The sequence below is a fragment of the Corylus avellana genome, chromosome 3 (genome assembly GCF_965113065.1).
Source record: "Corylus avellana chromosome 3, dhCorAvel1.hap1.2, whole genome shotgun sequence".
Classification (NCBI taxonomy): domain Eukaryota; kingdom Viridiplantae; phylum Streptophyta; class Magnoliopsida; order Fagales; family Betulaceae; genus Corylus; species Corylus avellana.
The window spans coordinates 12,533,102-12,556,788 of NC_142492.1; the positions used below are offsets into that span (position 1 = coordinate 12,533,102).

The following is a 23,687-nucleotide window of genomic DNA, read 5'->3' on the forward strand; positions in this document are numbered from 1 at the left end:
CCTCTAGTCACCCCTCACAAGCGTTCAATGGTTACCTTCGTTGCCCAACAATTTTTTATTTTTTTATTTTTTTATTTTTTAAAGTTAGTCCAGCAATTTCTTGGAAGTGCACTTTCTTGGACAGTGAGAATATTCTAGTAATTCCATCTCCACCCATCAGACAAATCCAACACACAATTTGCATTCCCACATACTCCACGATTAGAGAGAAGTCTTCTCCGAGCGACCGAACCCCATCCCCTCACAGCCTCACTCTTTCCTTGTATAGTAGATAATGCCACGTCAACCGATCACAACGACAAAGCAACCATACCAACTATGATTGATTAATTATCGTTGAGATCACCTAAAATTGTCGGAATATTCTATTACGCCTAGAGATTTTAAAATTTTCATTATTTTTTTAAAATTAAAAAATAAAGATTGGACAAGAAAATAATTTATAGCTAATTTATACAAACCAGTTTAATAAAATGATAGGTATTCTTAAAACATGTGAGACATACATGCTTTTTTATTAATGCTATTAAAAAAACACGTACTTCTTATATGTTAAGGTTTACATGTCACTTTATCAGACTAATTTGTATGAAGTAGTCACAAATTTATTTGTAGCTAATTTACTTTTTACTTTTGAAATATATTAACTATAAGGTAGTAATTTACGAGTGAATGAAAATAATAAATATTGACTTCATATACATCATTAAACACAACAACTTCAAATCACAATAATAAAATGGATACTCTTCTATAACTGTTGATATAATTAATGGTCAACTACTTTTACCCACTCTAACCACCTTTTGCAATGGTCTCAAATGCTTCAATTTTTGTAATTTTTAATTTCACAATCTAAAATAATAAAAATATTCTTTATAAGATAAAAGAAAAGACAAAAATACCATTGGGGTTGTATTTGTCAACTTTGGGTTGGGAATATTACAACCACAATGGTGGATTTGGAAAGTAGGAATTACAAAAAATTAAAACATTAGAGGGGAAATGAAAAAAGAAAAAGAAAAGAAGTATGATAGTTAGAGGGAGTATATATAGTTTTTCTTATAATTAATAATAAAATTTTGTCAATAATACACTCTTAATTATTTTACCAATTATAAACTATCTTCCATTAATTTATAAATGAATTTGTATTAAAAGTGAAGTAGCCCAAACATTTTCCCTAACTTGAATGGTTGGTAAAGGATAATAATTTAGGGTATTCTGCTTTGTTGACCAAAAAAAAGATTTCCTTAAATCTCAATTAAATGGTGAAAATTTAAATAATTAATATATTTTTAAATATAAATAAATATTAATACGATTGAATTATTTAATTTGAAAACAATAAAAGGAAATATACTTGAATTTTGATCTTAATTAGTATCCATATTCGGCAAAGCGCGTTGTGAGGATCATGCTGACGCATACTGCACCGGAATATTACCCACCGACGGACTGTTTCCAAACACACCTCGTCTTTTCCCGAAAACTATAAATACTCCTCTTTCTTTCCCATTTTGTGCCCTAGAAATCCTTTCGTTTCGCCTCCACTAGCCGCAACACCCAATTTTCCCTCACTTTCCCATGCTTTCCCGCCGAAATCTCCCCACGACCTCGCCGAGCCGGTCCCCTATTGCCTGTCTATGATCCGTAGCGGTACGTCTCGGATCGCTTGTCGTTGTCTCGCTGATGGACGCGGTGGAGTTGCCGTACCCGGTGGACGTGGCTGCTCCAAAACTCATGGGATCGGAGGGGTTCGTTAGGGCTGGGGTTACAGTCAAGGAGGTCGAGGCTCGCGATTCCGACGGCGTTTCAGTTCTCGCGAGTCCTCGAATCGAACGGTGCAGCGCTCTTTTGAGTCAAAAAGGTAATATTTTCTGATCTTTTATTTTTTTGATTTTTTTTTTCGTTTTTGATTTTTTTGATTTTTGTTTTATTTTTGAAATTTTTAATTTTATTGTTTATCACTAGCTTAATTGTGTTTTACTTTGTTTTCCCAAAAATTTTTTTTTTTAAAAAAGTTTTGGGCAAAAGAATTGTGAAATATATGGAAGAAGAGCTTATTATCATTTTAACTGTTAAGCATTATTGCTCTTATTTCAGTTACTTCCCTAATTTAGTTTGGGAATTAGATGGGGGATAAGTTTGTAGTATCAGAAGGTTCTTCAAGGAAACTTAATTAGTGCCTTGAAATTAAAATTTGCTAGTAATGGTTAAAAACTAAGGCAAGCAGTGAAAGCTCACATAGCATTTCTGAGAGTTAGGCTAAGGTGTTGGAGGTCCACATGTCGGCGGCGAAATTTGTGTCACGAATACCTAGCAGTTAAGCTAGATGGTTGAAAATGTTTTATTTATGGCTCCTTAAACATCTTACGTGGCCATGATTACTAGGGTCAGCTTGAAGTGGGTTGGACTGCGTGGTTCGCAATATATTTCTGCTAGATTGCAATCAGCACATTCATTTTCCTTTTTTACTCAGCTCTTTGAAAACAAGATTGCTTTTGTACTTTAACAAATAGAAAAAGTTGTGTTTGAGAATGAGTTACTGTCTATTGTTAGTTACAAAACCTGCCTCTTAGTTTGGTGGCCTTACATATGTGTGAGGTAAGAAGATCTAGGTCACGGGTTCTAGGGTTGGTGAGAGAGACAGGAGTTACTGTCAATGGTTTGAACTGAAGTTTGTGATTGGGAATGCTGGCTCTTAAAGTTGATGTGGGATTTCTGATTGAAAAGATATTCCCCATCTCAGTCTTGCCCTTTGTTAATGGTTTAGTCTCTTACGAATTTCAAGAAGAAAAGATGATTTTTACCTGCGTTCGACCTTTTTACTGGCATTTAAGAGCTTTTGTGTTTTATTTTGTATGTGTTTTTTTTTTTTTTACTATTTATAAATTATTCCTTGTATTATTGCTCAAATTTTGACATAATTGACAAGTCCTGTCATTTCTATTCATAGTTCACTGGTTTCTGCGTCTCTGTTTACCACTTTATTGGTTAATTTTATGCTCTATGTAATATGTGGTTATTTCAGATGTTACAACTGTGGTCGTGTCTTCAGAGTCGGGCTCCTGCGATAAGATTCCAGACGCTGAACTTTGTAGGCATGCTAATCAGCTGCCCAGCTTTCGGGGTGAAGATGTGTCTGCGCACCTTTATGGTATGGAAAAAAATTGTCTTTTACAGTGTCCTAGGCCTGAAGATGTACGGTTACAGCAGGTAAAACGATTCGCCAGAATGGATGTACAGTTACAACGGAAAACAGCAAAGGTATCAAGAAGTGGTAATGGGTGTTCAAAGAGGCCAAGGCTGGTGGCTCTAATGGAAGATTCTATGAGCCTAGCTGGAGTTGATGACAAAAAGGATATGACTGATAAGCTAGAGTCGAATCCTACAAGGTGCACCTCTCCAGGTAAGATATCTTCTGGTATGACGTGTTCATTATTTGAAATAAATATTTGTCTATCAACTTCAAACTCTGTTTACTAGAAAATTGTTGATGTTCCTTAAAAGAGTGTCCTTGTCATGCAAGATGTCATATACTCATATTTGGTTTCCTAGTGTGAGAATTTCTATTTCCCCTTTACTTTGCGCTTATTTCCTGCAATCTAACATTGTTTTTAACGTATAAAAATTATCATACCCTCTTTTTAGTTGCTGTGGATGCAAGATGCCAGCTCTGGTTAATTTTAAATATGATATTTTCTCATGCCAGTAATTATGCCTTTATTTAGTCATGAACATGCAATGATTGGCATCTCTTGCAACTAGTAAACAATGTTTGAAAAGCTTGTCTGTAGTTGTCCCAATAATGTATGTGTATCCTCCTACACCCAGCTCTTCTCTTGCCCCAGCCCCTTGCTTATCACTTGACCCTTCATGTGTGAAGCAATTCTGCAAAAGAGAGCACTTAAAACATCCATCAACTCATGTACGAACAAATTTCAAATTCAGATAAACTTTTTCACCCATAAAATATCTGTTCATATGTGCTTCCTTTCTTGCGTTTCCCGTTAATTTAAATCTATTTTAATATAAAAGATTTTCTCTAGACATTTCATCGTCCACTTAACTTATCAATCAAAAGTAAAAAAAAGACCTTGTGTCCAAATCATGTCAATGCCTCTATGCGATGTATGTATATTCCCACTCACACCTGCTCACACCCACTCAATTGTTATAAAGTATCTCCTCAAAGATTTAAAAACACCCATAGATTTGAGGTGCAAAGTTAAATTTCTACTTTGAAGCATTTCTACCACTTCATCACGACTACTATTTACCAAATTCTTTGGAGAGAAAAGAGTTTTTGGATAGCTAGAGAAAAGATATCACAAATAATGAAGGCTTCAAGACTATATAATGATCAACTTTGACACATGGTTGATGCCGTAATTGACAAAAATTTAAGCTACTGTACTTGCAGAAGTGAACTTTGGTAAGGAATTAAAGCAATTGAAATATAAAATTTTTCAAATTGAGACAGGCAAACATACGGGTAACTGGACTACCTTCTTTTCCTGCAATGTTGATTGGTGCGAATAGTTCTCTCTCATGCTTTTGAAAAAGGGTTTTTGGATCACTTTTTTGTATTTAATATTCCAAGTGTGGTGTAACAATAATTATCTTTTTACATTCTGGTCATTGGCTTCACCTCCCAATGATAGTCCAGCTTGGCTGCTAACTTTTTAATTCTTTGCCTCTGATTTTTATTACAATACAGTTTGTTTAGTTATGGTGATTCCTATGAAATATTCCAATGGGAAATGACAGAGTAATTAGTTGGTTTAGTGATTCATTGTTGAGGTCTGATCTGCAAAAAAATTTATGACCTGACTTTCACATCATAAATGGAAATGTTACGAATTTATAGGTCCTTTTAGTTTGATTACATGTTTGGGCTCTCGTTTCAGCTTACCAGAGTTTGCACTGATACAAACTTTCCTCTTGTCTAAAATATACATTCCAGAGAATACTCAATTGATGAAACAAAAAAACAACCTCAACAAGCGAGGTGATAAGAGAGGTTTCAAAGTTCCTGCGAAGATCAAATATGATTCTTCCTCTATGAAGGCAGGATCATCGAACTTCAGTTCAGCGGCTGGAGGGAACAACTTTTTTGGTAAGACATTGTTAGAGAAACTAGTTCCATTTTATAAATGGAAGTATTCAACCCTTTGAAGAGAGTTTATTTATTTTGTTCTTTTCTGATTGCAAATAAACACCCTTCAATTTATATTAGTGGTATGACGGTTTAGAGACTGACTTGAGGATTCATAACATCATGCCATATCCAAATTCAGATCTCTCTAGATTTGGATCTAAAACAACCAAGCTGTAGTTGGTGATTATGGTACATAATTATATATTTACTCATATTGGTAAGACATGCATACTGCAGCCAGTCTTTTGTACACTATTGAAACCAAAACTCTTTTAACAATTTTTTCTCATATTGTGTATACTTGTAACACTAGGAAATTTAGGATAAGGAATGAAGTCATTTGTGCGGAGGTGGCAGTGGATCAATTAGGACAAAACTAACAAGAAGTTGTGGGATGCCTTGTATGTGGAAGGAGTAAAAGGGCAAAACTAAGGCAAACGGTGTGGATTGAAGTAGGGAAGAAATGATTGTTAGAGATAGTGGCATAAAAGGATCAATTTTGTTGATGCCAACTAGTTGGGATTAAAGCTTTGTTAAGTTGAGTATTATACATATAGGATTATGGCTTGCCACTTTTTATTCTTTTTTAGTTTGTACTTTTCTTTTACTAGATTCAAGGCTTTGGTCCTCACCTTCCTATATCACTATATTTTTTCCGATTCCATATATCAATTTGGTTCTTAACATATTGATTTATGACAAAATTACCTTATAAGCTCACCTATTGCTATGCATCTTCTGTATTATTATTATTATTATTTTGCTTTCAAATATAAATTTACATGAATCTCATTAATTAATGTTGGGAATTATTGTCAGGAGCATATGGTCTGAAGTTAGATCCCCATGACATCACAAAGCTTGTGGGTGACCCACCTTTGAATGATCTTCTTGATGGCACTTACAAGTGTTCTAGTTTAGTAAAAGACAAAGGGAAGAAAGCAGAAAACATAAATGGTGATTTTTTGAATTCAGTTAGAAAAGCATTCTCTGTCCTGCAGCTCTCAAGGCCTGTCCAGTCCCAAAATTTTGCAGATATAGAGAACTTCTCTGACAAGAAAATTTCCACATGCGTAGCAAATTCTATTTCTTGTGATAAAGGAGAGTCCTGCACTACAGATCTATCTTCATGTCACAAGGTTTGTTTTAATAGAGAATTTAGGACGCTGGTCAGTCAGACCCTGGATGATACCTTCAGAAGCATCTTTTACATTGGCCAATTGACTAAAACCAGATATTTTGATTTATCACTTGAAATATTATCGGAAAGTTATCTTCTAATTTGAATACCAACTCTTGAACCCTTGACTTGGACTTTGATGTTAACCAAGTAAGCCAACAAACATGACTTTTGCCTATAATTTCTAATATATATATATATATAAAGTTACATTTTAAAGTCATTTAACCAGATCTGTTGAGAGAGAAAGTCTCCCGTTTGAGAGTTTGGACACCCACAGAATACATATGTGTAACATAAATTATTTATTGACATTGTACATTTGCAACATGAATGCTGCAACCACTCCATAATGTGCCACATAAATGCTGTCGTTAGTAATAAGATTGAAGATTAATCAGTCAATATTATTCTTTACAAATAATATTGACGGTCAATAATCAGTAATGTACTTTTTCTGTCTTGTTTCTCAAGATCCAGGATTCTTGTAACAAGCCTGATACTCCTGCTAATCCACTTGATTTGCCATTATATCAACCTAAAGATATTTTGAAACGCTTGATGCTTGCTGAACCCAAGGATTTGGATTCTTTGCTCCTTGATGCGGCCAAGTCTTCTGTATCATCAAGGAATACTTCCGATCTACGCCCAGTCAAGCAAATGTCTCGCAAAGTCAGCTTGCCACCATTTCCATGGTCACATACTTATAGTGGGCATTCTAGAACTAATTCTGATGCAATTAAGCTGCCTGCAACTAGGAGCACATGCCAAGGTAAATGGGTAAGAATAGGGAATGTTTCCAGCTCTTCGAGGATTGCCACTGATTGTCTTGCAAACTTGGAGTCACTAACTTATGATCAGAGCCTGGTTCCTTCAGGACTGAGATCAGAAAATAAATTTTTCCCATCAATACCTGTTAGTTTTCCACGGTATGAGCGGGATATATTATCTTCTGCTACATGTTCAAAAGCTTCTCACTTATTTATAGGTAAGAATTTCATGAGTTTATCCTGGATTCTTCTTTTTTCTTTCTTTATTTTGTTTTGTTTTGCTTCTGGTTTTAATTGAAATATTGCTTTTTCTTATAAGCAGATTCTGGAGGCGGGGTGAATTTTAAAGGAAACGGTATGCCTACAATCATAGTAGCCTTCTTGGCAATCTGTTGCTTAGATATATGTGAACTGCCTGTGCATACGCATAAAGCTGTCTGTTTTTGAGTGTGTTTGTGTATTTTGGAGCAGTGGGGCCATTAGGGGATGCGGTCCTGATGTGAAGGAAACAGGGAAAAGGAAAAAAGAGACAAAAAAGGAGAATGACAAAAAGTCGGAAAGATGGAAATGATGCCATTTGATCTAATTGTTCCAAACCTTTTGTTAGTATACTATGTTATGGATGCAAATTTGAGTCTAGTACTGTTCTTTGCCTGACGTACACCATCTCATTAGTTATCTAGTAGGCCTAGAAAGCTTAAGGCTGATGGTTCCTCTGATTAAACTGGTCACATGATGTGTGAAATGTGTTACTAAGATTGAAAAATAAATATTGATAACTAGATGAGGTACGGTTAAGAAATGTGCTATAAATAGCGACACTTTTTGCATTTAATATCTGAGCTATGTTCTATTGTGTCTGTTTTCTCATGTGCTTTTTGTTTCTTACAGCTGAGCAATGTCCAGGAGTATTAGCTGCTGCTCAAACTCTGTGTGACATCGCAACTCAATATAAACAACATCCAGATGGAATAATAAGGTGGCCAAAGAAGCCTTCACAAAAAGTGATGAAAGCTCGCAAGTTGAAGTCAAATGAGAAACTTGAAGAAACGTTTGCAGCATCCATTTCTGTATTGCCATCTAACAGTATGGTAAGAAGCGTGGACCAGCTAATGTCCTCAAAGAAGCCTAAGCTCTCTATGATTGAGGGCAGTAAGGATCTAGATCATCCCAATGGTCTTAGGAGAGGGCCAATAAATTGGTCAACTCCCAGATCAAGCAGATCATCGCCGAGCAAATCGATTAAGGACTCGATCGCAGAAACTAGACATTCAACTGCTAGCATTTTTAAACAATCATGTATGATGCCACCACCTGCAAGGGTGGTTTTGGATAAGGCTTGCAACAGTCAACAGAAGGTAAGAAAATTATTGCCCATGGATTGGAACCGGGGAAGGGATGGGCTCGACTGATCGATATTCCTTCCAATAATTGTTGTTATTTGTCTGTATCAGCTTTCGGTCTTTAGCCAAACCAATTGGCTTGTACATATTTATGATGTAGGTGGAAAGAAATTGTTCCAGGGGTTCTTGCTCTAGCGGGAATGGCATTGTTGTAAGAGTTCACCCTTGAAGGGTGAACAGGGTCCCAATGTTGTAACAGTAAAGAAGTTGTACACAGCAGGGAATTCTTTGCTTTCTGTAGAGCATTTCATGAGGCAATAGAAATTTACGTCTCACTCTTTCAAAATACTCCGATTGTTCTCTCATTTTACAACTTGCTGAGACATCACTACTGCAACACTGGCTTGTGTTTGTTCAAGAAATATCAAAACTGTTGCAAAAACAGTTGAACTTTGCTTATCAGTAAACCCTAGCACATATTCTCCCAAGAGGATATTGCTTTTCTTAGAGCTTAGAATGGTTTATGAATTGGACTACGCTTAATGAAGCGGAGATTACTAGTTCGAATCTCCTCTTATCTTTTCTTGACATGTTAAAAAAAAAAATTGGTCTGTGGATATGTTGCTGAAGCCTAAATTTGTGACCCTCATTGCAAACAAAATTATTTAGAACATTATTTTTCAATTGGAAAATGATCATAACAAAATGAAATTAAACACAAAGAAATATAAACTGTTTTATCAACTATTTCATGATGGGGATGTAGCTCAGATGGTAGAGCGCTCGCTTAGCATGCGAGAGGTACGGGGATCGATACCCCGCATCTCCACTTTTGTTTGCAATCTGTTCTAAATCATTTTGTTTTCAAGGAAAAACCAATAAACACGTTGTCTTTTTCGCTTTCCCTGATGAAAAGTTCTACACTTTTTCTTTTTCAATATCCTTCTTTTTGACATTTTTAAATTTCTTTGCCAATAAATAACCATTAATGATTTTCTTCTTGTCCCTTTTCATTGTTCTCTCCGAAACTTTTTGCCGTCACGGCGTCACCCTTGAGAACTCAGTCATGACATAAAATGGGGGGGGGGGATTTATCATTTATGTAGAAACTAATTAAAAACTAATTTCATTTTGTCACAAACTAATGAAAAATTGAAAATCTAGCCATACATTTGATCCAATATTACAACTAAAGCCATAGCAAATCCTGGAGCAAAGCCTGGGTGCACCACCAAAACAAAAACCTCAGGCCCAAAAGACACCCCTCCTTTGCTCGCTTCCTTCCGTGTGATTTCGGCTGCAACCCTTCTCGACCCATCTAACACTTTGCATGATCTAGCGGCGTACGAGCCTTCAACCACGTAGGCGTAGCTTTTACTTTTGCTCCCATGAAATACACGTGCAAGTACATTTGGCTTCCCATGTAGAATGTAATTCACTTGCTTCCTTATGGAGAAAATTGGCTTCTCTGATGATTTACTTGCTCTACAATGCTCACCGGCTTCTCCTTCATATACATGCCAGCTATCTACTAGTATAGGCGTCTGCAAATCATGCATAGTCAACAAAATCAATTAACCTTGTTAATCTCTCACTAATCCAAGACAAACCCACTTGAACTCAACACTTATCTAGATTATTAATTATGTACGACGAGGCAGGGGCGGAACCAGGGGTTTGAACCTACATAAGTAAATAAATATCGTCCAGGGTGGTGATTCAGAAATCTCAAGAAATTTTTTAAAATGGTTAGATATACAATAGGGCATGAAGCTATATATGACTCAATCAAATCTGAAGAAGTATTTACAGTTCTCGTTGTCTAAGACTTTTTTGTGCGGTTTCCAATAAACAAGTACTACTATGATCATACCTAAATACCTAGATGGAATAGTCACTCTAATAACCCCTTTTACCTTTTTTTTTTTAATATAAAATAAATATTTAGATACATAAAGTCCCCCGGAGCGTGTTTATGTAACAGAGCATTCTGTTAACATAATTCCATAATAAATCATAAGTCATAATAATAAAATTAATTATGCTGTAATATTTGTGTATTTTTAACATCAACAGGAACCATCCTACAAAAAATAGTATTTTTATAGAGATTTTACAAAATTTTAACAATCCACCTAGATCCGTCTTGCGATGAGGAGATCATATATAAGCATATATAAAATGAGAGAGAAATGAAGAAGAGAATGGTATATATAATCGATCACCTTGCGACGGCGCATTGTATGGACGGGTTTTCCTGAGGCATCCATGAGAGTGACTTCCTCGGGACGCGCGCCGTAATTGTCAACCCGGTAGACCAAGTTTCCTTTGGAATCGATCACTGTAAATCCATTACAGCTTATTACAAGAGACTTTGTCCACACTGTTAATGACGTCATGCATCCACCACCGCCATGCTCTTCTTCTTCTTCTTCTTCGTGGACTACTGTCCTTGACGTTGATTTTAAGAATCGAAACATCTCTCTCCCTGTCTTTCTCTCTGTCTCTGTCTCTCTCTCTGTGTCTTTCTGTCTATCTAGCTCTCTGTCTTGGTAAGCCTTCGGAGGTTGCAGAGATTGAGGGAGCAACTATTTATAGGCTAATTAAGATGGTTTGACTGCAATCTGCATGGTTTTTTTTTAAAAGGGTGACATGCTTACGGCAGCTTTTAGGATGACACCATGCATCCCCCATTTACTATATATATTTTTTCATACATTGGGTTTATTTAAAGGCGATCACCAAAATTTTAATTGATAATAATAATAAATTTATGGCATGGATATGCATGACATCATCTTTTTATTTGGTTTACATAAATACTGTATTTCTAGGCATTAGGATACTTTATTGTTCAAAATAGATTTTAATAATTTAATGATCTAATTTTAAGGGATAAATACATTTTTTGTCCCGGTGGTTTGGAATTTTGACATATAGCTCATTGAATTTTGACAAATTGATTAACCACTTCTTGAAGTGAACAAAAAAGAACAAATTCGTTCATGCTATTAGAAAAGTACCGGACAAAATCCTTTATCCTGCTAAATGGGAGTGGCGTGGCCGAATCACCAAGGTTGCCTTGAGAGTAGTTCAGCCGACCACTCCCTCTGAGCATATCTAAGGGTGGCTGAACCACCCTATGGCCACCCTAAATTGAAAAAAAAAAAAAAAAAAAAAAAAAAAAATTGGCCATAGGGTAGTTTGGACACCCTCTTTGGCCGGCTTAATTTGTGTTGATGTAACACGTCAATGCATTATGTCATTTTTTCAAAAGATGACTAATTTGTTTTTTTTTTTACTAGTCACTTTTTTAAACTCATGAAGTTATTTATCACAACTCCAAATCAAAGGAACCAAAATGTATTAATTCTTAATTTTAAAAAATTTGACACCATATTTAAATAAATATATAGCACCACCATTTATACCATTGCATTGCATGTAATAATATAAAACCTCGATTGTAAAAATAAATTGAAATATTTTATAGAAGATATTTCACACTTCAATAGGGTCCATTCAACGACACTTTTTGCTTTCTTGGGAAGCATCATTATTTGATGACACTTCGCAAATTACAATTGGTTGTGAAGAGATTTTTGTTGGATCCTTTCAAGTAATACGTTGCCTTATGTAATTGGCATATAAATATATTTTTGCGTGCTATTCTTGACCTAGCTATATAAGTCGGTGAGAGTCGTGAGAGACCTAGCTTGGCATATTGCATTTTTCTGTGTCCGTCTGGGACAACCTTACCTAAATCAGTATGGCTGATTTTCAGGAGACACTGATTTTGATTAATTTAATCATGTCTTTGGTCTCATCAACCTTATAATTCTGACAAGTGTTAGTCTTAATTGCGTAGATGGTTTTTAAGATTCCAAATCTTCTCTTCTTTTGAGCCCAAGTTAGGTTTGTGTTTGTTTATTGAGAAAATATCCAGAAAAAGAGAAATATAATAAGTTAATCAACAGGGGAGGACGGTGAAATCCAAGAAAATTATTCTACTCGTTTCCGTTATTATTTATGAAGAATTTATCATTTTTTTTCCCGATAAATTCAAAAATTTATGTAGAAAATACTATAATTAATTTGAAATTTTGTATTTATTTAATAGAAAGTTATGGAAATTGAATTCAGCAGTAACCCTTTACCCCTAAAAAAAGTTTCAATTATTTTAAGCTTCTATTTTTTTAAATTCTTTATTTTCTCGAGTAGCTTGGAAATATATATATGATTCAATATGATAGGGGCCATAAGCCCAATAAAAATGATATGAGCATAATAACCCCAATAAAATATGAGGATTGCTAAAGGGAGAATTTGTGGGCTTTTCTAAAGAAACTTTGGCCCAAAATCATGACCCAATTTGAGTTGACCTCTTCTACCCAATGTGATCGTGCCACGTAGTTTGAAAGCAAAAAACCAGCCATCTACGATGTTCTTTCTGAACAATTGAAGATATTTCAAGGAAGGAACCAGACTGATTTTCTCACCGTACAATTAAAGCACAAATCAACAGATAAAAAAATAAAAAATAAATAAAAATAAAAACCAAGGAAATCACTTGAATTGCCTGACGTAACACAAAGTGCAATAGATGCAATATGAATCATTCATTTAAAAAGTGATAAAAAAAAAAAAAAATTTAAAAAAACTACCATGAATTTCCACTCGTTTTGACATTATTCTTAAAGTTTAAAAATTTTCAATTAAGATTATTGAATTTTTAATTTCTTTCAATTACTTCATTCTGTTAGGATTTTTGGTTAAATTTTGTCAAAATTTTCAAAATGTCCCATTTTTTATATATATAAAAAAAATTTGCTAAGATTTTTTTTACCAAAAAAGATAAACGCCTGAATTTTTACAATTTTATTTTATTTTTTATAATAAAAAACACATCCATATTAGAAATTTTAAAAAGATTTAACAAACATTTATAATGAAAGGGGATAATTGAAATAAATTGAAAGCTTGATACCCTTAATTGAGAGTTTTTAAACATTAAAAGAGTACTTTCAAAATGTGTAAAAATTTAGGAAGGTTTTGTGAAGATTTAAAAAATAAAATAAAATAAAAATTTACAAGCAATCAATGAGGCTGTTAGAATATTATGAATCCCTACTCTTGGCTTGGTTGCCAAGTTAATTTCCTTATAGAGATTGTTTTCTTGCAAGTTAATTTATTATGTAATTATTGCATTATTTTGCAATTATTGTATTTCCTTTCTTTTAGGGCCTCATTCAACTATAAATAGGTCATTCCATTGTACAATTCAAAACACATCAGAAATATAAATTTCTTCTCTACAATTATCTTTCTGTTGTCTTTTTCTACATGGTATCAAAGCCACAGTTTTCTTGGTGCCTCTTTTAAGCCTCCATTCCCTGTCCGTATAGTTCTCTTTTTCCGTTTGAGCATTCTTTTTGGTGTTTTTTTTTTTTTTTTTTTTTTTTTTCAACAATACACCAAACGCTTGTTGCGGTTGTTTTTGTACGTGACGGAAATTTTAGAGGTCTTATTGTGCAAAATCGGGAAGTCTGTGAAGAACCGAAGCTGCCACGCGCCTCCACCACTTAGCCCGCGCCTCCACGCGCCGGATACCCTCTCTGAGCGTGAGATTCATGCACCACACACTCTCTACTCTCTCCACACGCAAAATTCACTCTACAACACAGCCCACGTCACACTGGATCTGTACATGCAGGTCTAGAGACCTTGCCGTGGACCGCGTCACACAGGATTGCGTGCCTGCAGGTCTAGAGTCCTTGCCGTGGGCCGCGTCACACGGGATTGTAGCTCGCGGTTGCACCATTGTTGCTGTGCGCGCGTCACACCGGATTATTCCCTGAGGCTGCACCTGTAATATTGTCCGTCCCATTGACAATATTTTAGACGGTTCCAATTATATGTTGTGGGCTCAAAATATGAAAGTTTTTTTTTAGTGGGAGGAGATTATGGCGTTATGTTTGTGGAGAAACTGTTGCACCCACACAAAAAGAAGGTGAATCAGCCGACAAATTTCCTAGTCGATTTGAAGATTGGGATAGTGCAAATTATAGGATTATTTCTTGGTTTATCAGTACTTCAGTTCCTTCCATCCACAGTTTGCTCCCCAAGCTTGGGAATGCAAAGGCTGCCTGTGAGTTTTTGGCAAAACGATACAATTGTACTTATGATGCCTCACTTGAGTTTCAGATTGAAACTAAACTTTATCAGACACATCAGGAGCCAGGTCAGTCTATTGCTGATTTTTATTCTCAAACTAATAGTCTTTGGGAGCAATTATCCGCTGCAGATTCTCAACTGAAGCATCCTGAAGATGTAGAAATATTTGCAAAGTATCGGGATCGTCGAAAGTTTATGCATTTCATGATGGCTCTTTGTGTAGATTTTGAACCCACTCGGGCTTCTCTTTTACACCGCAATCCTCTTCCCACATTGGAAGCTGCTGTAACAGAACTTATTTTTGAAGAGACTCGACGGTCCACTATGCACTTGCAATCTCTAGATATGGCTGTCGCTGCTACACCTCAGAATGTTCCTAAATTTCCTCCTAGACGATCCACACCACAGTCTTCCTCCATGAAGTTAATTTGCAACTATTGTAAGCAACATGGTCACTCTATTGCTAATTGCTACAAGCTCCAAAACAGACGTCAGTCACGAGCTCCTTTCCAACAAACAGTCGCAGTTGTTTCATCTGGTTCCTCTGCACCTGCATCTTACACTGAGAACCCATCTCAATCCTCTGCTCTCACTGCATCTGACGTTGAGGCACTAATCCATCAGGTTTTTTCCCGTTCCTCTATTGCCTTGTCCGTCACATCAGGTAAAAATTCATGGTTCATCGATTCTGCTTGCTATAATCATATGACCCATGACCCCACTTTATTTTCCTAAAAGTCTGCCCTTTCTCCCAATCCTGTCATTTATACTGCTGATGGTTCTAGGTTACCTGTTACTCATAGTGGGTCTATTTCTTCACCTAATTTGTCTATTGATAACACATATCTTGTTCCCCAATTGTCATTAAATCTTCTTTCAGTTGGCCAACTTTGTAAACTAGGTTTGGAGTTGACATTTTCTAACATGGGTGTTGATATGCAGGATCCACAGACGGGTCAACTAATTGGGACCGGCCGTAAAATTGGATGTCTTTTTGAGCTTTCATTTTTGCAAACTCCTACTCACTTAGCAGCTGCTGTCACAACACTCACTACCTCTTCCAACTTATGGCATTCACGTTTGGGTCATGCCTCTCTACCACGTATCCAACTTCTTGCAGCTCAAGGTCATATAGGATCCATAGATATAAAATCTTTTGATTGTGTTTCTTGTCATCTTGGAAAACAAACACATTTATCTTTTAATAAAAGTGAGTCTTCATCTTCTGCACCATTTGATTTGGTTCATTATGATATTTGGGGCCCTGCCCCTGTTCCCACTGAGGGGGGATCTCGCTATTTTGTTATTTTTCTTGATGATTATTCTCGTTATACTTGGATATATTTATTACAGCATCGCTCTGAACTCACTCAAGTTTATCAAAATTTTCATCAAATGGAACAAACCCAATTTTCTCGTACCATCAAAAATTTTCGTTCAGATAATGCTATGGAGTATAATGAGAAATCTTTTCAAAATTTTTTAAAACAAAATGGGACCCTCTCTCATCGTTCTTGTCCTTACACTTCTCAGCAAAATGGGCGTGCAGAACGCAAACATCGTCACATCTTAGACACTGTAAGAGCTCTTCTCATCTCTGCCTCACTTCCTGAACGCTTTTGGGGTGAGGCTGCTCTCACTGCTATTTACACGATTAATCGTGTGCCTTCCCCGACTATTCACAACCAAACTCTTTATTAGCGCGTCTTTGGTTGTATCTGTTTTGTCACTCTTCCTCCGCATGAGCATACTAAACTTGAACCCCGCTCTCGCTTGTGTTGCTTCCTTGGTTATGGCATCACTCAAAAAGGTTATCGCTGCTATGACCCCATTGCCCGCCGACCTAGGATCTCTCGTCTTGTGGAGTTCTGGGAACATAAAATGTTCACCAGTCAAATGCCTTTTCCGCATTCTTCCTCCGCATATTCTCCTGTCTTCACTGACCCCTCTATTGTTTTATTTCTTGGATCATCTGCAGATAACTCAAGCTCATTGGACGAACCTTCTACGGCTGCTTCTAATTTGCCTGATTCAACTACAGATCCTCCTGCTACATCACACACTCCGGAGCCTTCTCCTGAACTTCGTCGCTCCGATAGGGTAAGAGCATCACCTGCCCATCTCCATGATTATCATTGTTTTTCTGTTCTTGCTACTCTTCACGAACCTCACTCTTATCGTGAGGCTAGTGCTGACCCTCTTTGGTAGAAAGCTATGTCTGAGGAACTAGATGCCCTTTCTAAAACCCATACATGAGGCTTGGTGGATTTGCTTCCTGGAAAGTTTGCAGTGGGATGTAAGTGGGTTTATAAAATTAAAACTCGTGCAAATGGATCTGTGGAACGTTATAAGGCTCGTCTTGTTGCGAAAGGATTTGCTCAGGAGTATGGTATTGACTATGAGGAGACTTTTGCTCCTGTTGCTAGATTGACCTCTGTTAGATCCTTACTTGCAGTTGCTGCTATTCGTCATTGGCAGTTATTTCAGATGGATGTTAAAAATGCATTCCTCAATGGTGATCTTACAGAAGAAGTCTATATGCACCCTCCACCTGGCTATCGCCATCTGCCACACAAAGTTTGCAGACTCCGTCGGACACTTTACGGTCTCAAGCAGGCTCCTCGTGCTTGGTTTGCCAAGTTCAGTTCTGTGGTTGCTCAACAAGGCTTTGTTTCTAGTTCTTATGACTCAGCTCTCTTTCTTCGGACTACTGATAATGGTACTATCCTTATCCTTCTTTATGTAAATGATATTATTATTACTGGTGATGACATTTCAGGCATCTGTGCTCTTCAATCCTTCCTTAGCCAAAATTTTGAAATGAAGGACTTGGGAACACTCAGCTACTTCCTTGGTCTTGAGGTTACCTCGAGTAATGATGGTTATTATCTCTCTCAAGCGAAATATGCATCTGATCTACTTTCCCGAGCAGGTCTGACAGACAGTAAAACAGCGAGCAGCCCCCTTGAGACCAATGTCAAACTTCTAGCCACAGATGGTGAGCATTTATCCGATGCTACTCTCTATAGGTAGCTAGTAGGTAGTCTTATTTATCTTACTGTTATACGGCCTGATATTGCCTATGCTGTTCATTTGGTGAGTCAATTTATGAGTGCACCTCGATCTACTCATTATGCTGCTGTTCTTTGCATTTTGCGCTATGTCAAGGGCACCATGTTTCATGGTATTCATTTCTCTTCTCATTCATCTCTTGAGCTCCGAGCCTACTCTGATGCTGATTGGGCTGGTGATCCTACTGATCGTCGCTCTACCACTGGATATTGTTTCCTACTTGGAACTTCTCTAATTTCGTGGCGCAGTAAGAAACAATCTGTTGTTGCTCGATCTAGTACTGAAGCAGAGTATTGTGCTCTTGCTGACACTACATCTGAACTTCTCTGGTTACGATGACTTTTGTCTGACATGGGTGTTTCTCAGTCCACTAGTTCTCCTATTTATTATGACAATCGGAGTGCTATACAGATTGCTCATAATGATGTTTTCCATGAGCGCACAAAACATATCAAGATTGATTGTCATTTCATCCGCCATCATCTTCAGCAAGGTATTTTGCATCTTCATTCCGTCACCTCTGTAGATCAATTGGCTGACATTTTTACCAAATCACTTCCACCTGGACGACTCACTGATCTTATCTCCAAACTCAAATTGACTTCGCCCCCTAGAGTTTGAGGGGGGATGTTAGAATATTATGAATCCCTACTCTTGGCTTGGTTGCCAAGTTACTTGGTCCCTACTCTTGGCTTGGTTGCCAAGTTAATTTTCTTATAGAGATTGTTTTCTTGTAAGTTAGTTTTTTCTGTAATTATTGTATTATTTTGTAATTATTGTATTTCCTTTCTTTTAGGGCCTCATTCAACTATAAATAGGCCATTCAATTGTACAATTCAAAACACATCAGAAATATAAATTTCTTCTCTACAATTATCTTTCTGTTGTCTTTTTTCTACAGTGGCTATTGGGAGTGACCAAACTCCTTTAATCATTGCGGTGGCCTTCTCCGTTAGCTACGGAATAATTTAACCACCTCGGTTGACCATCCGATAGCTTGCATGCCACTCTCGTAGCTCGCAAGTCACTTTATATATATATATATATTTTGATGTGGGGATGTAAACCAATAATTTAAAATGAATTGAACAGATCAAAGATGATGCATCGTATAGAGAGCCAAGAACAGAATGTTGATGTACAATAGACACTTTAGTGGCATCATTAGTCATTTTCTCTTCAAACACGACCGACCATTGCGTACGTGGGATAAGGCATTAGGCACAATTGTGGTCATGTGAAACCTGTCCCAAAAGGGGTTGAAGGCCCAAATGATTTAATCACCTCTCTCTCTCTCTCTCTCTCTCTCTCTCTCCATTTATTACTAATTTACTAAGGCTAGAGAAATGTTTCTTCATATTTTGTTGTATATTTTATGTGAATTTTACAAATTTAATAATTGATTATCTTTTGAGAAAATAGGATTTAACAAGAACTGATTTCATATGCACATAAATAACTACAAATCAATCCATCTCAGGTCACAAAGAGGAATTACAACCGAGACGGAGTCATAAATTTTTATCGGACGAGTTTAAAATATGAATGAGAAACATATCAGATAGGGGCAAGAGTATAAATAAAAAATATATTAAGATTTAAAATAAAATTAATATATAAAAAAATAAAATTAGTATCTATTCAAAATTAACTAAAAACAAAAACAAAAACAAAACAAAAATGGAACTCGACATTTTGAAGTAACAGTGCCACTTCAACTTCCAATATTTTTCTTGGAGGCTAACGCTCATGCTTAATTTTTTTTAATAAAAGATTTGGGTTGTTTAAGGTGCGAGTATAAAATGTTTTTTGTTATAATATGGTCAAAGGCCAAGCCTATTTTTTTTCTTTTTTACTTTCTGGGCAGGAACTAAGCATAATTATTATTTTGGTCCAAATACATACATTTAGCTATTTATATACTATGGTAAATAAAATAATATACTATATACTATATAAATAACTATTTATATACTATAGTAAATAAAATAACTACAAATCAATCCATTTTGAAGTGAAAGAGGAATGATTAGAAATCATTATATTTTTAATGTTAAGTGCTCTCCTTGTGTTTTTCTAATATTCTCCTAATCTTATGTGGATATTATTTTATAAATACCAAAAAAGAAAGTTGCTCTCATTTCTCTCACTTGGTATTTATAAAATAATATCCATGTAAGATTAGGAGGACACTAGGAGAACACCAGGAGAGCATCTAACATTAATCCATAGTAAATAGATGAATCCACCATTGAATTTATGTAGGATCCACATGAGTCTACAAATCTAATGGTTGATATATTAAATTTGTAAGATAAGATGGAAAAAAATATAGGAAAAATGTTAACGTGAATCATTCTTCTAATAACCGCATCCACATACCCTTATATATATATATATATATATATATATATAATTGTTTTAGGTTTTCTTCTTCACAATTCACTCATTCACTTGGGCAAAAAGGCAAAAGTAATGTGAAATCAATATATTTTTAAAACATTAGGGCTTAAAAAAATTAAAACAAGTCCAAAACACTATAAACTGGCCCAAATTATTTTTAAAATAATTTAAAATAGGTTGTAGTGAAGACTCAAATAAGGCCCAAGAGATTAAAATAGACTCATTACCTAAAATGTAGATAGCGGATAATAATCGCATTTAATAACCGCAATAATTGCATGGATCCGGTTAATAAAAATATGATACCGGATATCTAAAAGTGATATCCACATTTTGCTGATATGGTTGTGGATATTGCAAATAACCGCATGGGTATTCACATGTACACCCCTACTAATACCCTATTAAATCACAACTTATTCTCAAAACTTAACCTAATAAAAATAGATAAATGTAATCATTTAATTGATAATTCTAATATAGATAAATATGAATCTTTATATTTTTGGGTCAAAGAAAAGGAAACATGAACAATAATAAGAAAATAGTGTAAGGGAAGGCCCTGCCCGCGCATAGGGCACCACAAGTAGGCCTCTCTTCTAGCATAATTTTTCTGGCCAGATAAAAGAGATCCTCTTACCTATCCATATAAAAACCAAAAGAACAAAATTAAGAGGAGAAATCTCCAATTAGAAGCCCTTGCCCACGCATAGGGCACCACAAGTAGACTTCTCATCTAGCATAACTTTTCTAGTCAAATAAGAGAGCTCCTCTTACCTATCCATATAAAAACCAAAAGAACAACAACAAAAAATAAAAATAAAAAAGAGAGGAGAAATCTCCAGTTACAAGCCTTGGCCTGATCATAGGGCGTCACAAGTAGGCCTCTCATCTAGCATAACCTTCTTGATTAGAGAAGAGAGCTCCTCTTACCTATCCATATAAAAATCAAAAGAACAAAAAAAGAAAAAAAGAAGAGGAGAAATCTCCAATTACAAGCCGCTGCCTACGCATAGAACGTCACAAGTAAGCCTCTCATCTAGCAGAACTTTTCTAGTCAAATAAGAAAGCTCCTATCCGTATAAAAACCAAAAGAACAAAATTAAAAGGAGAAATCTCCAATTATAAGATTTCCTGTTTGTCTGGAAATTATGCCATACCATCTACCTAACATAAGAATCCAATTTAATTATAACACGCCCAAAGTTCTTATTGGCAAGCAATTGCAGCCTTCCCCAGGTTTCTCTCAACGGACAAGGCTGAGAGTGAGACCCTAGGAAACTTGTAGATGCTCTCCACTAAGTCTCCAGGTTATAATAATCAAACCACTTTTGTCCTTCTGCATGAACAATTTTGGCTTTATAAATTGGTGGCAATTAGATGACTCTCGAGTCGAGTTAATATGAGTATTGAATATTTAAATTTAGTTTGTTTAATATTTTTTTTATCAACTGAGCTCGAGCTTATTATTAAGCTATCTTCATTTATTTTTGAATGAGCTCGAACTTGTTCATGAATTACTTAATTAACTTATTGATTCCTTATTTAAAATATTTTTATTTTGTTTTTCTAATTCATACTAATTATAATTTATTAATTATTTTTATGATTTATTATTTGATTACTTAGATAAATTAACTCTAATTTTAAATAGTAAGTTTATATGTTTTTCTTACATACATATATATACATCTACACACACACACATATATATATATATATAAATCTTTCTAAATACTAAATATGTTCTCATGAAAAAGTTAAGAATAATATTATAAACATAATATTATATAGGCTTATACAAGCTGAACCGAGTTTACACAAGTCTAAATTTCGTCAAGCTCTATTTGCTTAATAAATAAACCAATCTTGAGTCAAGCTTTTCTAAACTATACCCAAGCCTGTTTGTGAGCGGCTCTATTCATTTACAGTCCCAGTGGCAACCTCTCTCTGTCGAAGTGCATGCGGAAAAAAAAAAAAAAAAAAAAAACGTGTCCAAAATTCCTCTCTTGATAGTCATGTGCATGGAATTCGTATGGCCTTTAAAACTCTTGATACTAGATTGAATAATCTATTTAGTAATTGTTGAAGGAAAACTTGGGAACCATGGAATTCTTTTGAAGTTAAATAAAATGTAAAATAATCATATCACATAACTGTTTTTTTTTTTTTTTTTTTTTTTTTTTTTAAAAAATTATTTTAAAAACCCAGTCACTGCTTTATAACCCACTTGCATTAAGAATTGCCTCAATATTTGTTAGTCAACATGTGAGGTGAGATTTGAGAAATAACCATTTTTACCATTTTTTTTTCCCTTGAAATCCTGCATGCATATTGAGTACTATAGTATATTCATCAAAAGAAAAGAAAAAAAATAATAAATATGCACTTAAAAATCAAGTGAATATTGCACATACTGAAATACTCATATTAGGGAATTTCACAATATGCACACGACAAAATAGTTTAATTTTTTCATAAAACATAACTTTTGCTTTCTCATTAGGATTAAGAATCTCACCGACCCAGTCTGAAACTTTTCCTTCTTTTCATTTTCTTAAATAATTTAAATACATGTTAAATATATTGTTGAATATTTTAGAAGCAGAAGAAGGAGAGAGAAAAGAGAAAGAGAAAGATTGAGCATAAGCATATAGGACTACATTGTATTAAGTCTGATTTATATTATAACATGTTTACATAGCTATCTATTTATAGAGAGAGAAGAAGTTTGTTGCAAAAAACCCTAGACTAAACCCTAAAATATTTAAGAAAACATAATAAAGTAAATAATATCAAATATTCTAACATTTCCCATCAAACTGAAGGTGCAAGCTTGAGTTTGGGAAAAAGAAAGGGAAATTATGATTTTTTTTTTTTTGGTTCGTCGAAGTAGTGGCCGAAAAGTGGCAGCTAGAGGTAGAGGACGGCGGCAGCTGGTTGCCGACAGTGGCTGGTGGTGGCAGTTAATGATTTGGGCCATGTACTGGGCCTGAGACTGGAATTGGAGCCTTATAGAATGGGCTAATGGGCCGCTTTGATTGGGCCAAAATAGGCCAAAACCCATGTACCATTGCATATGATCTGACCTGAAAATGATATGAATCAGGTCTAACCCACTGAATTGGGTTGACTAATTTGGATCGGTTGGATAGATTTGAATTGAACCTGATGACCTAGTTAGAATTGGTTTTGGACCAGGTTGAAGTTGATATATATGGATTGGTTACGTGGGCCAAAAGTGCTCAAACCTGTAGACTGATTGAAGATGGTCTAACCCGATTGAGATGATTTGGTTCTAACCCGTTGAATCGGCTTGAAAATCTTGGATCTGGATTTATTTTTTATTTTTTTATTTTCAAATTTGACACGTGGCAGAGGCTAGGGCTGACGTGGCGGGCTCTCTAAGGGACTCATGGCAGAGGGAAAGAGATGAAGAGCGTGTGGTGCCTGCTCCAGGGGGCTGCGGCCACGTGTATCTCACGCGCTAAAAGGGAAGTTGGCACGTGCAGCGTGTGGGGCACGTGAAGACCACGCGCATAAACTTTGGCCGGAGTATGGTGGCGCGTCGGAGTTCCAAT

General features: G+C 35.7%; 2 protein-coding genes and 1 non-coding gene across 3 annotated transcripts; 2 read left to right on the forward strand and 1 right to left on the reverse strand.

Annotated features, from left to right (window-relative positions):
- The first annotated feature begins 1,323 nt into the window (after window positions 1–1,323).
- LOC132176588 (uncharacterized) lies at window positions 1,324–8,805 on the forward strand. The gene is made up of 7 exons (XM_059588839.2): window positions 1,324–1,870; window positions 3,035–3,412; window positions 4,970–5,122; window positions 5,984–6,303; window positions 6,819–7,332; window positions 7,437–7,469; window positions 8,006–8,805. Exons 1-7 carry the CDS (start codon window positions 1,693–1,695, stop codon window positions 8,524–8,526), a joined length of 2,097 nt encoding a protein of 698 aa, XP_059444822.2. The 5' UTR covers window positions 1,324–1,692; the 3' UTR covers window positions 8,527–8,805.
- A 408-nt stretch (window positions 8,806–9,213) lies between these two features.
- Window positions 9,214–9,286, forward strand: TRNAA-AGC (transfer RNA alanine (anticodon AGC)). The gene has a single exon. It is a non-coding gene; the product is annotated as a tRNA-Ala (tRNA).
- Window positions 9,287–9,617: 331 nt separating this feature from the next.
- Window positions 9,618–10,937, reverse strand: LOC132174320 (LURP-one-like protein (DUF567)). The gene is made up of 2 exons (XM_059585994.2): window positions 10,683–10,937; window positions 9,618–10,001 (listed from the first exon to the last, which is right to left on the reverse strand). The coding sequence occupies exons 1-2, from the start codon at window positions 10,935–10,937 to the stop codon at window positions 9,618–9,620; spliced, it is 639 nt and encodes a 212-aa protein (XP_059441977.2).
- Window positions 10,938–23,687: the final 12,750 nt, after the last annotated feature.

What these genes read in the sequence shown, in the direction of transcription:
- LOC132174320 (XM_059585994.2), bottom strand. Translation starts at nt 10,937, where the DNA reads ATGTTTCGATTCTTAAAATCAACGTCAAGGACAGTAGTCCACGAAGAA. An exon ending in ATACAATGCGCCGTCGCAAG is followed by an intron (nt 10,002 to 10,682) that starts GTGATCGATTAT and finishes CATGATTTGCAG; the next exon opens with ACGCCTATACTAGTAGATAG.
- LOC132176588 (XM_059588839.2), top strand. Translation starts at nt 1,693, where the DNA reads ATGGACGCGGTGGAGTTGCCGTACCCGGTGGACGTGGCTGCTCCAAAA. An exon ending in TACAAGGTGCACCTCTCCAG is followed by an intron (nt 3,413 to 4,969) that starts GTAAGATATCTT and finishes TATACATTCCAG; the next exon opens with AGAATACTCAATTGATGAAA. An exon ending in AGCTTCTCACTTATTTATAG is followed by an intron (nt 7,333 to 7,436) that starts GTAAGAATTTCA and finishes TCTTATAAGCAG; the next exon opens with ATTCTGGAGGCGGGGTGAAT.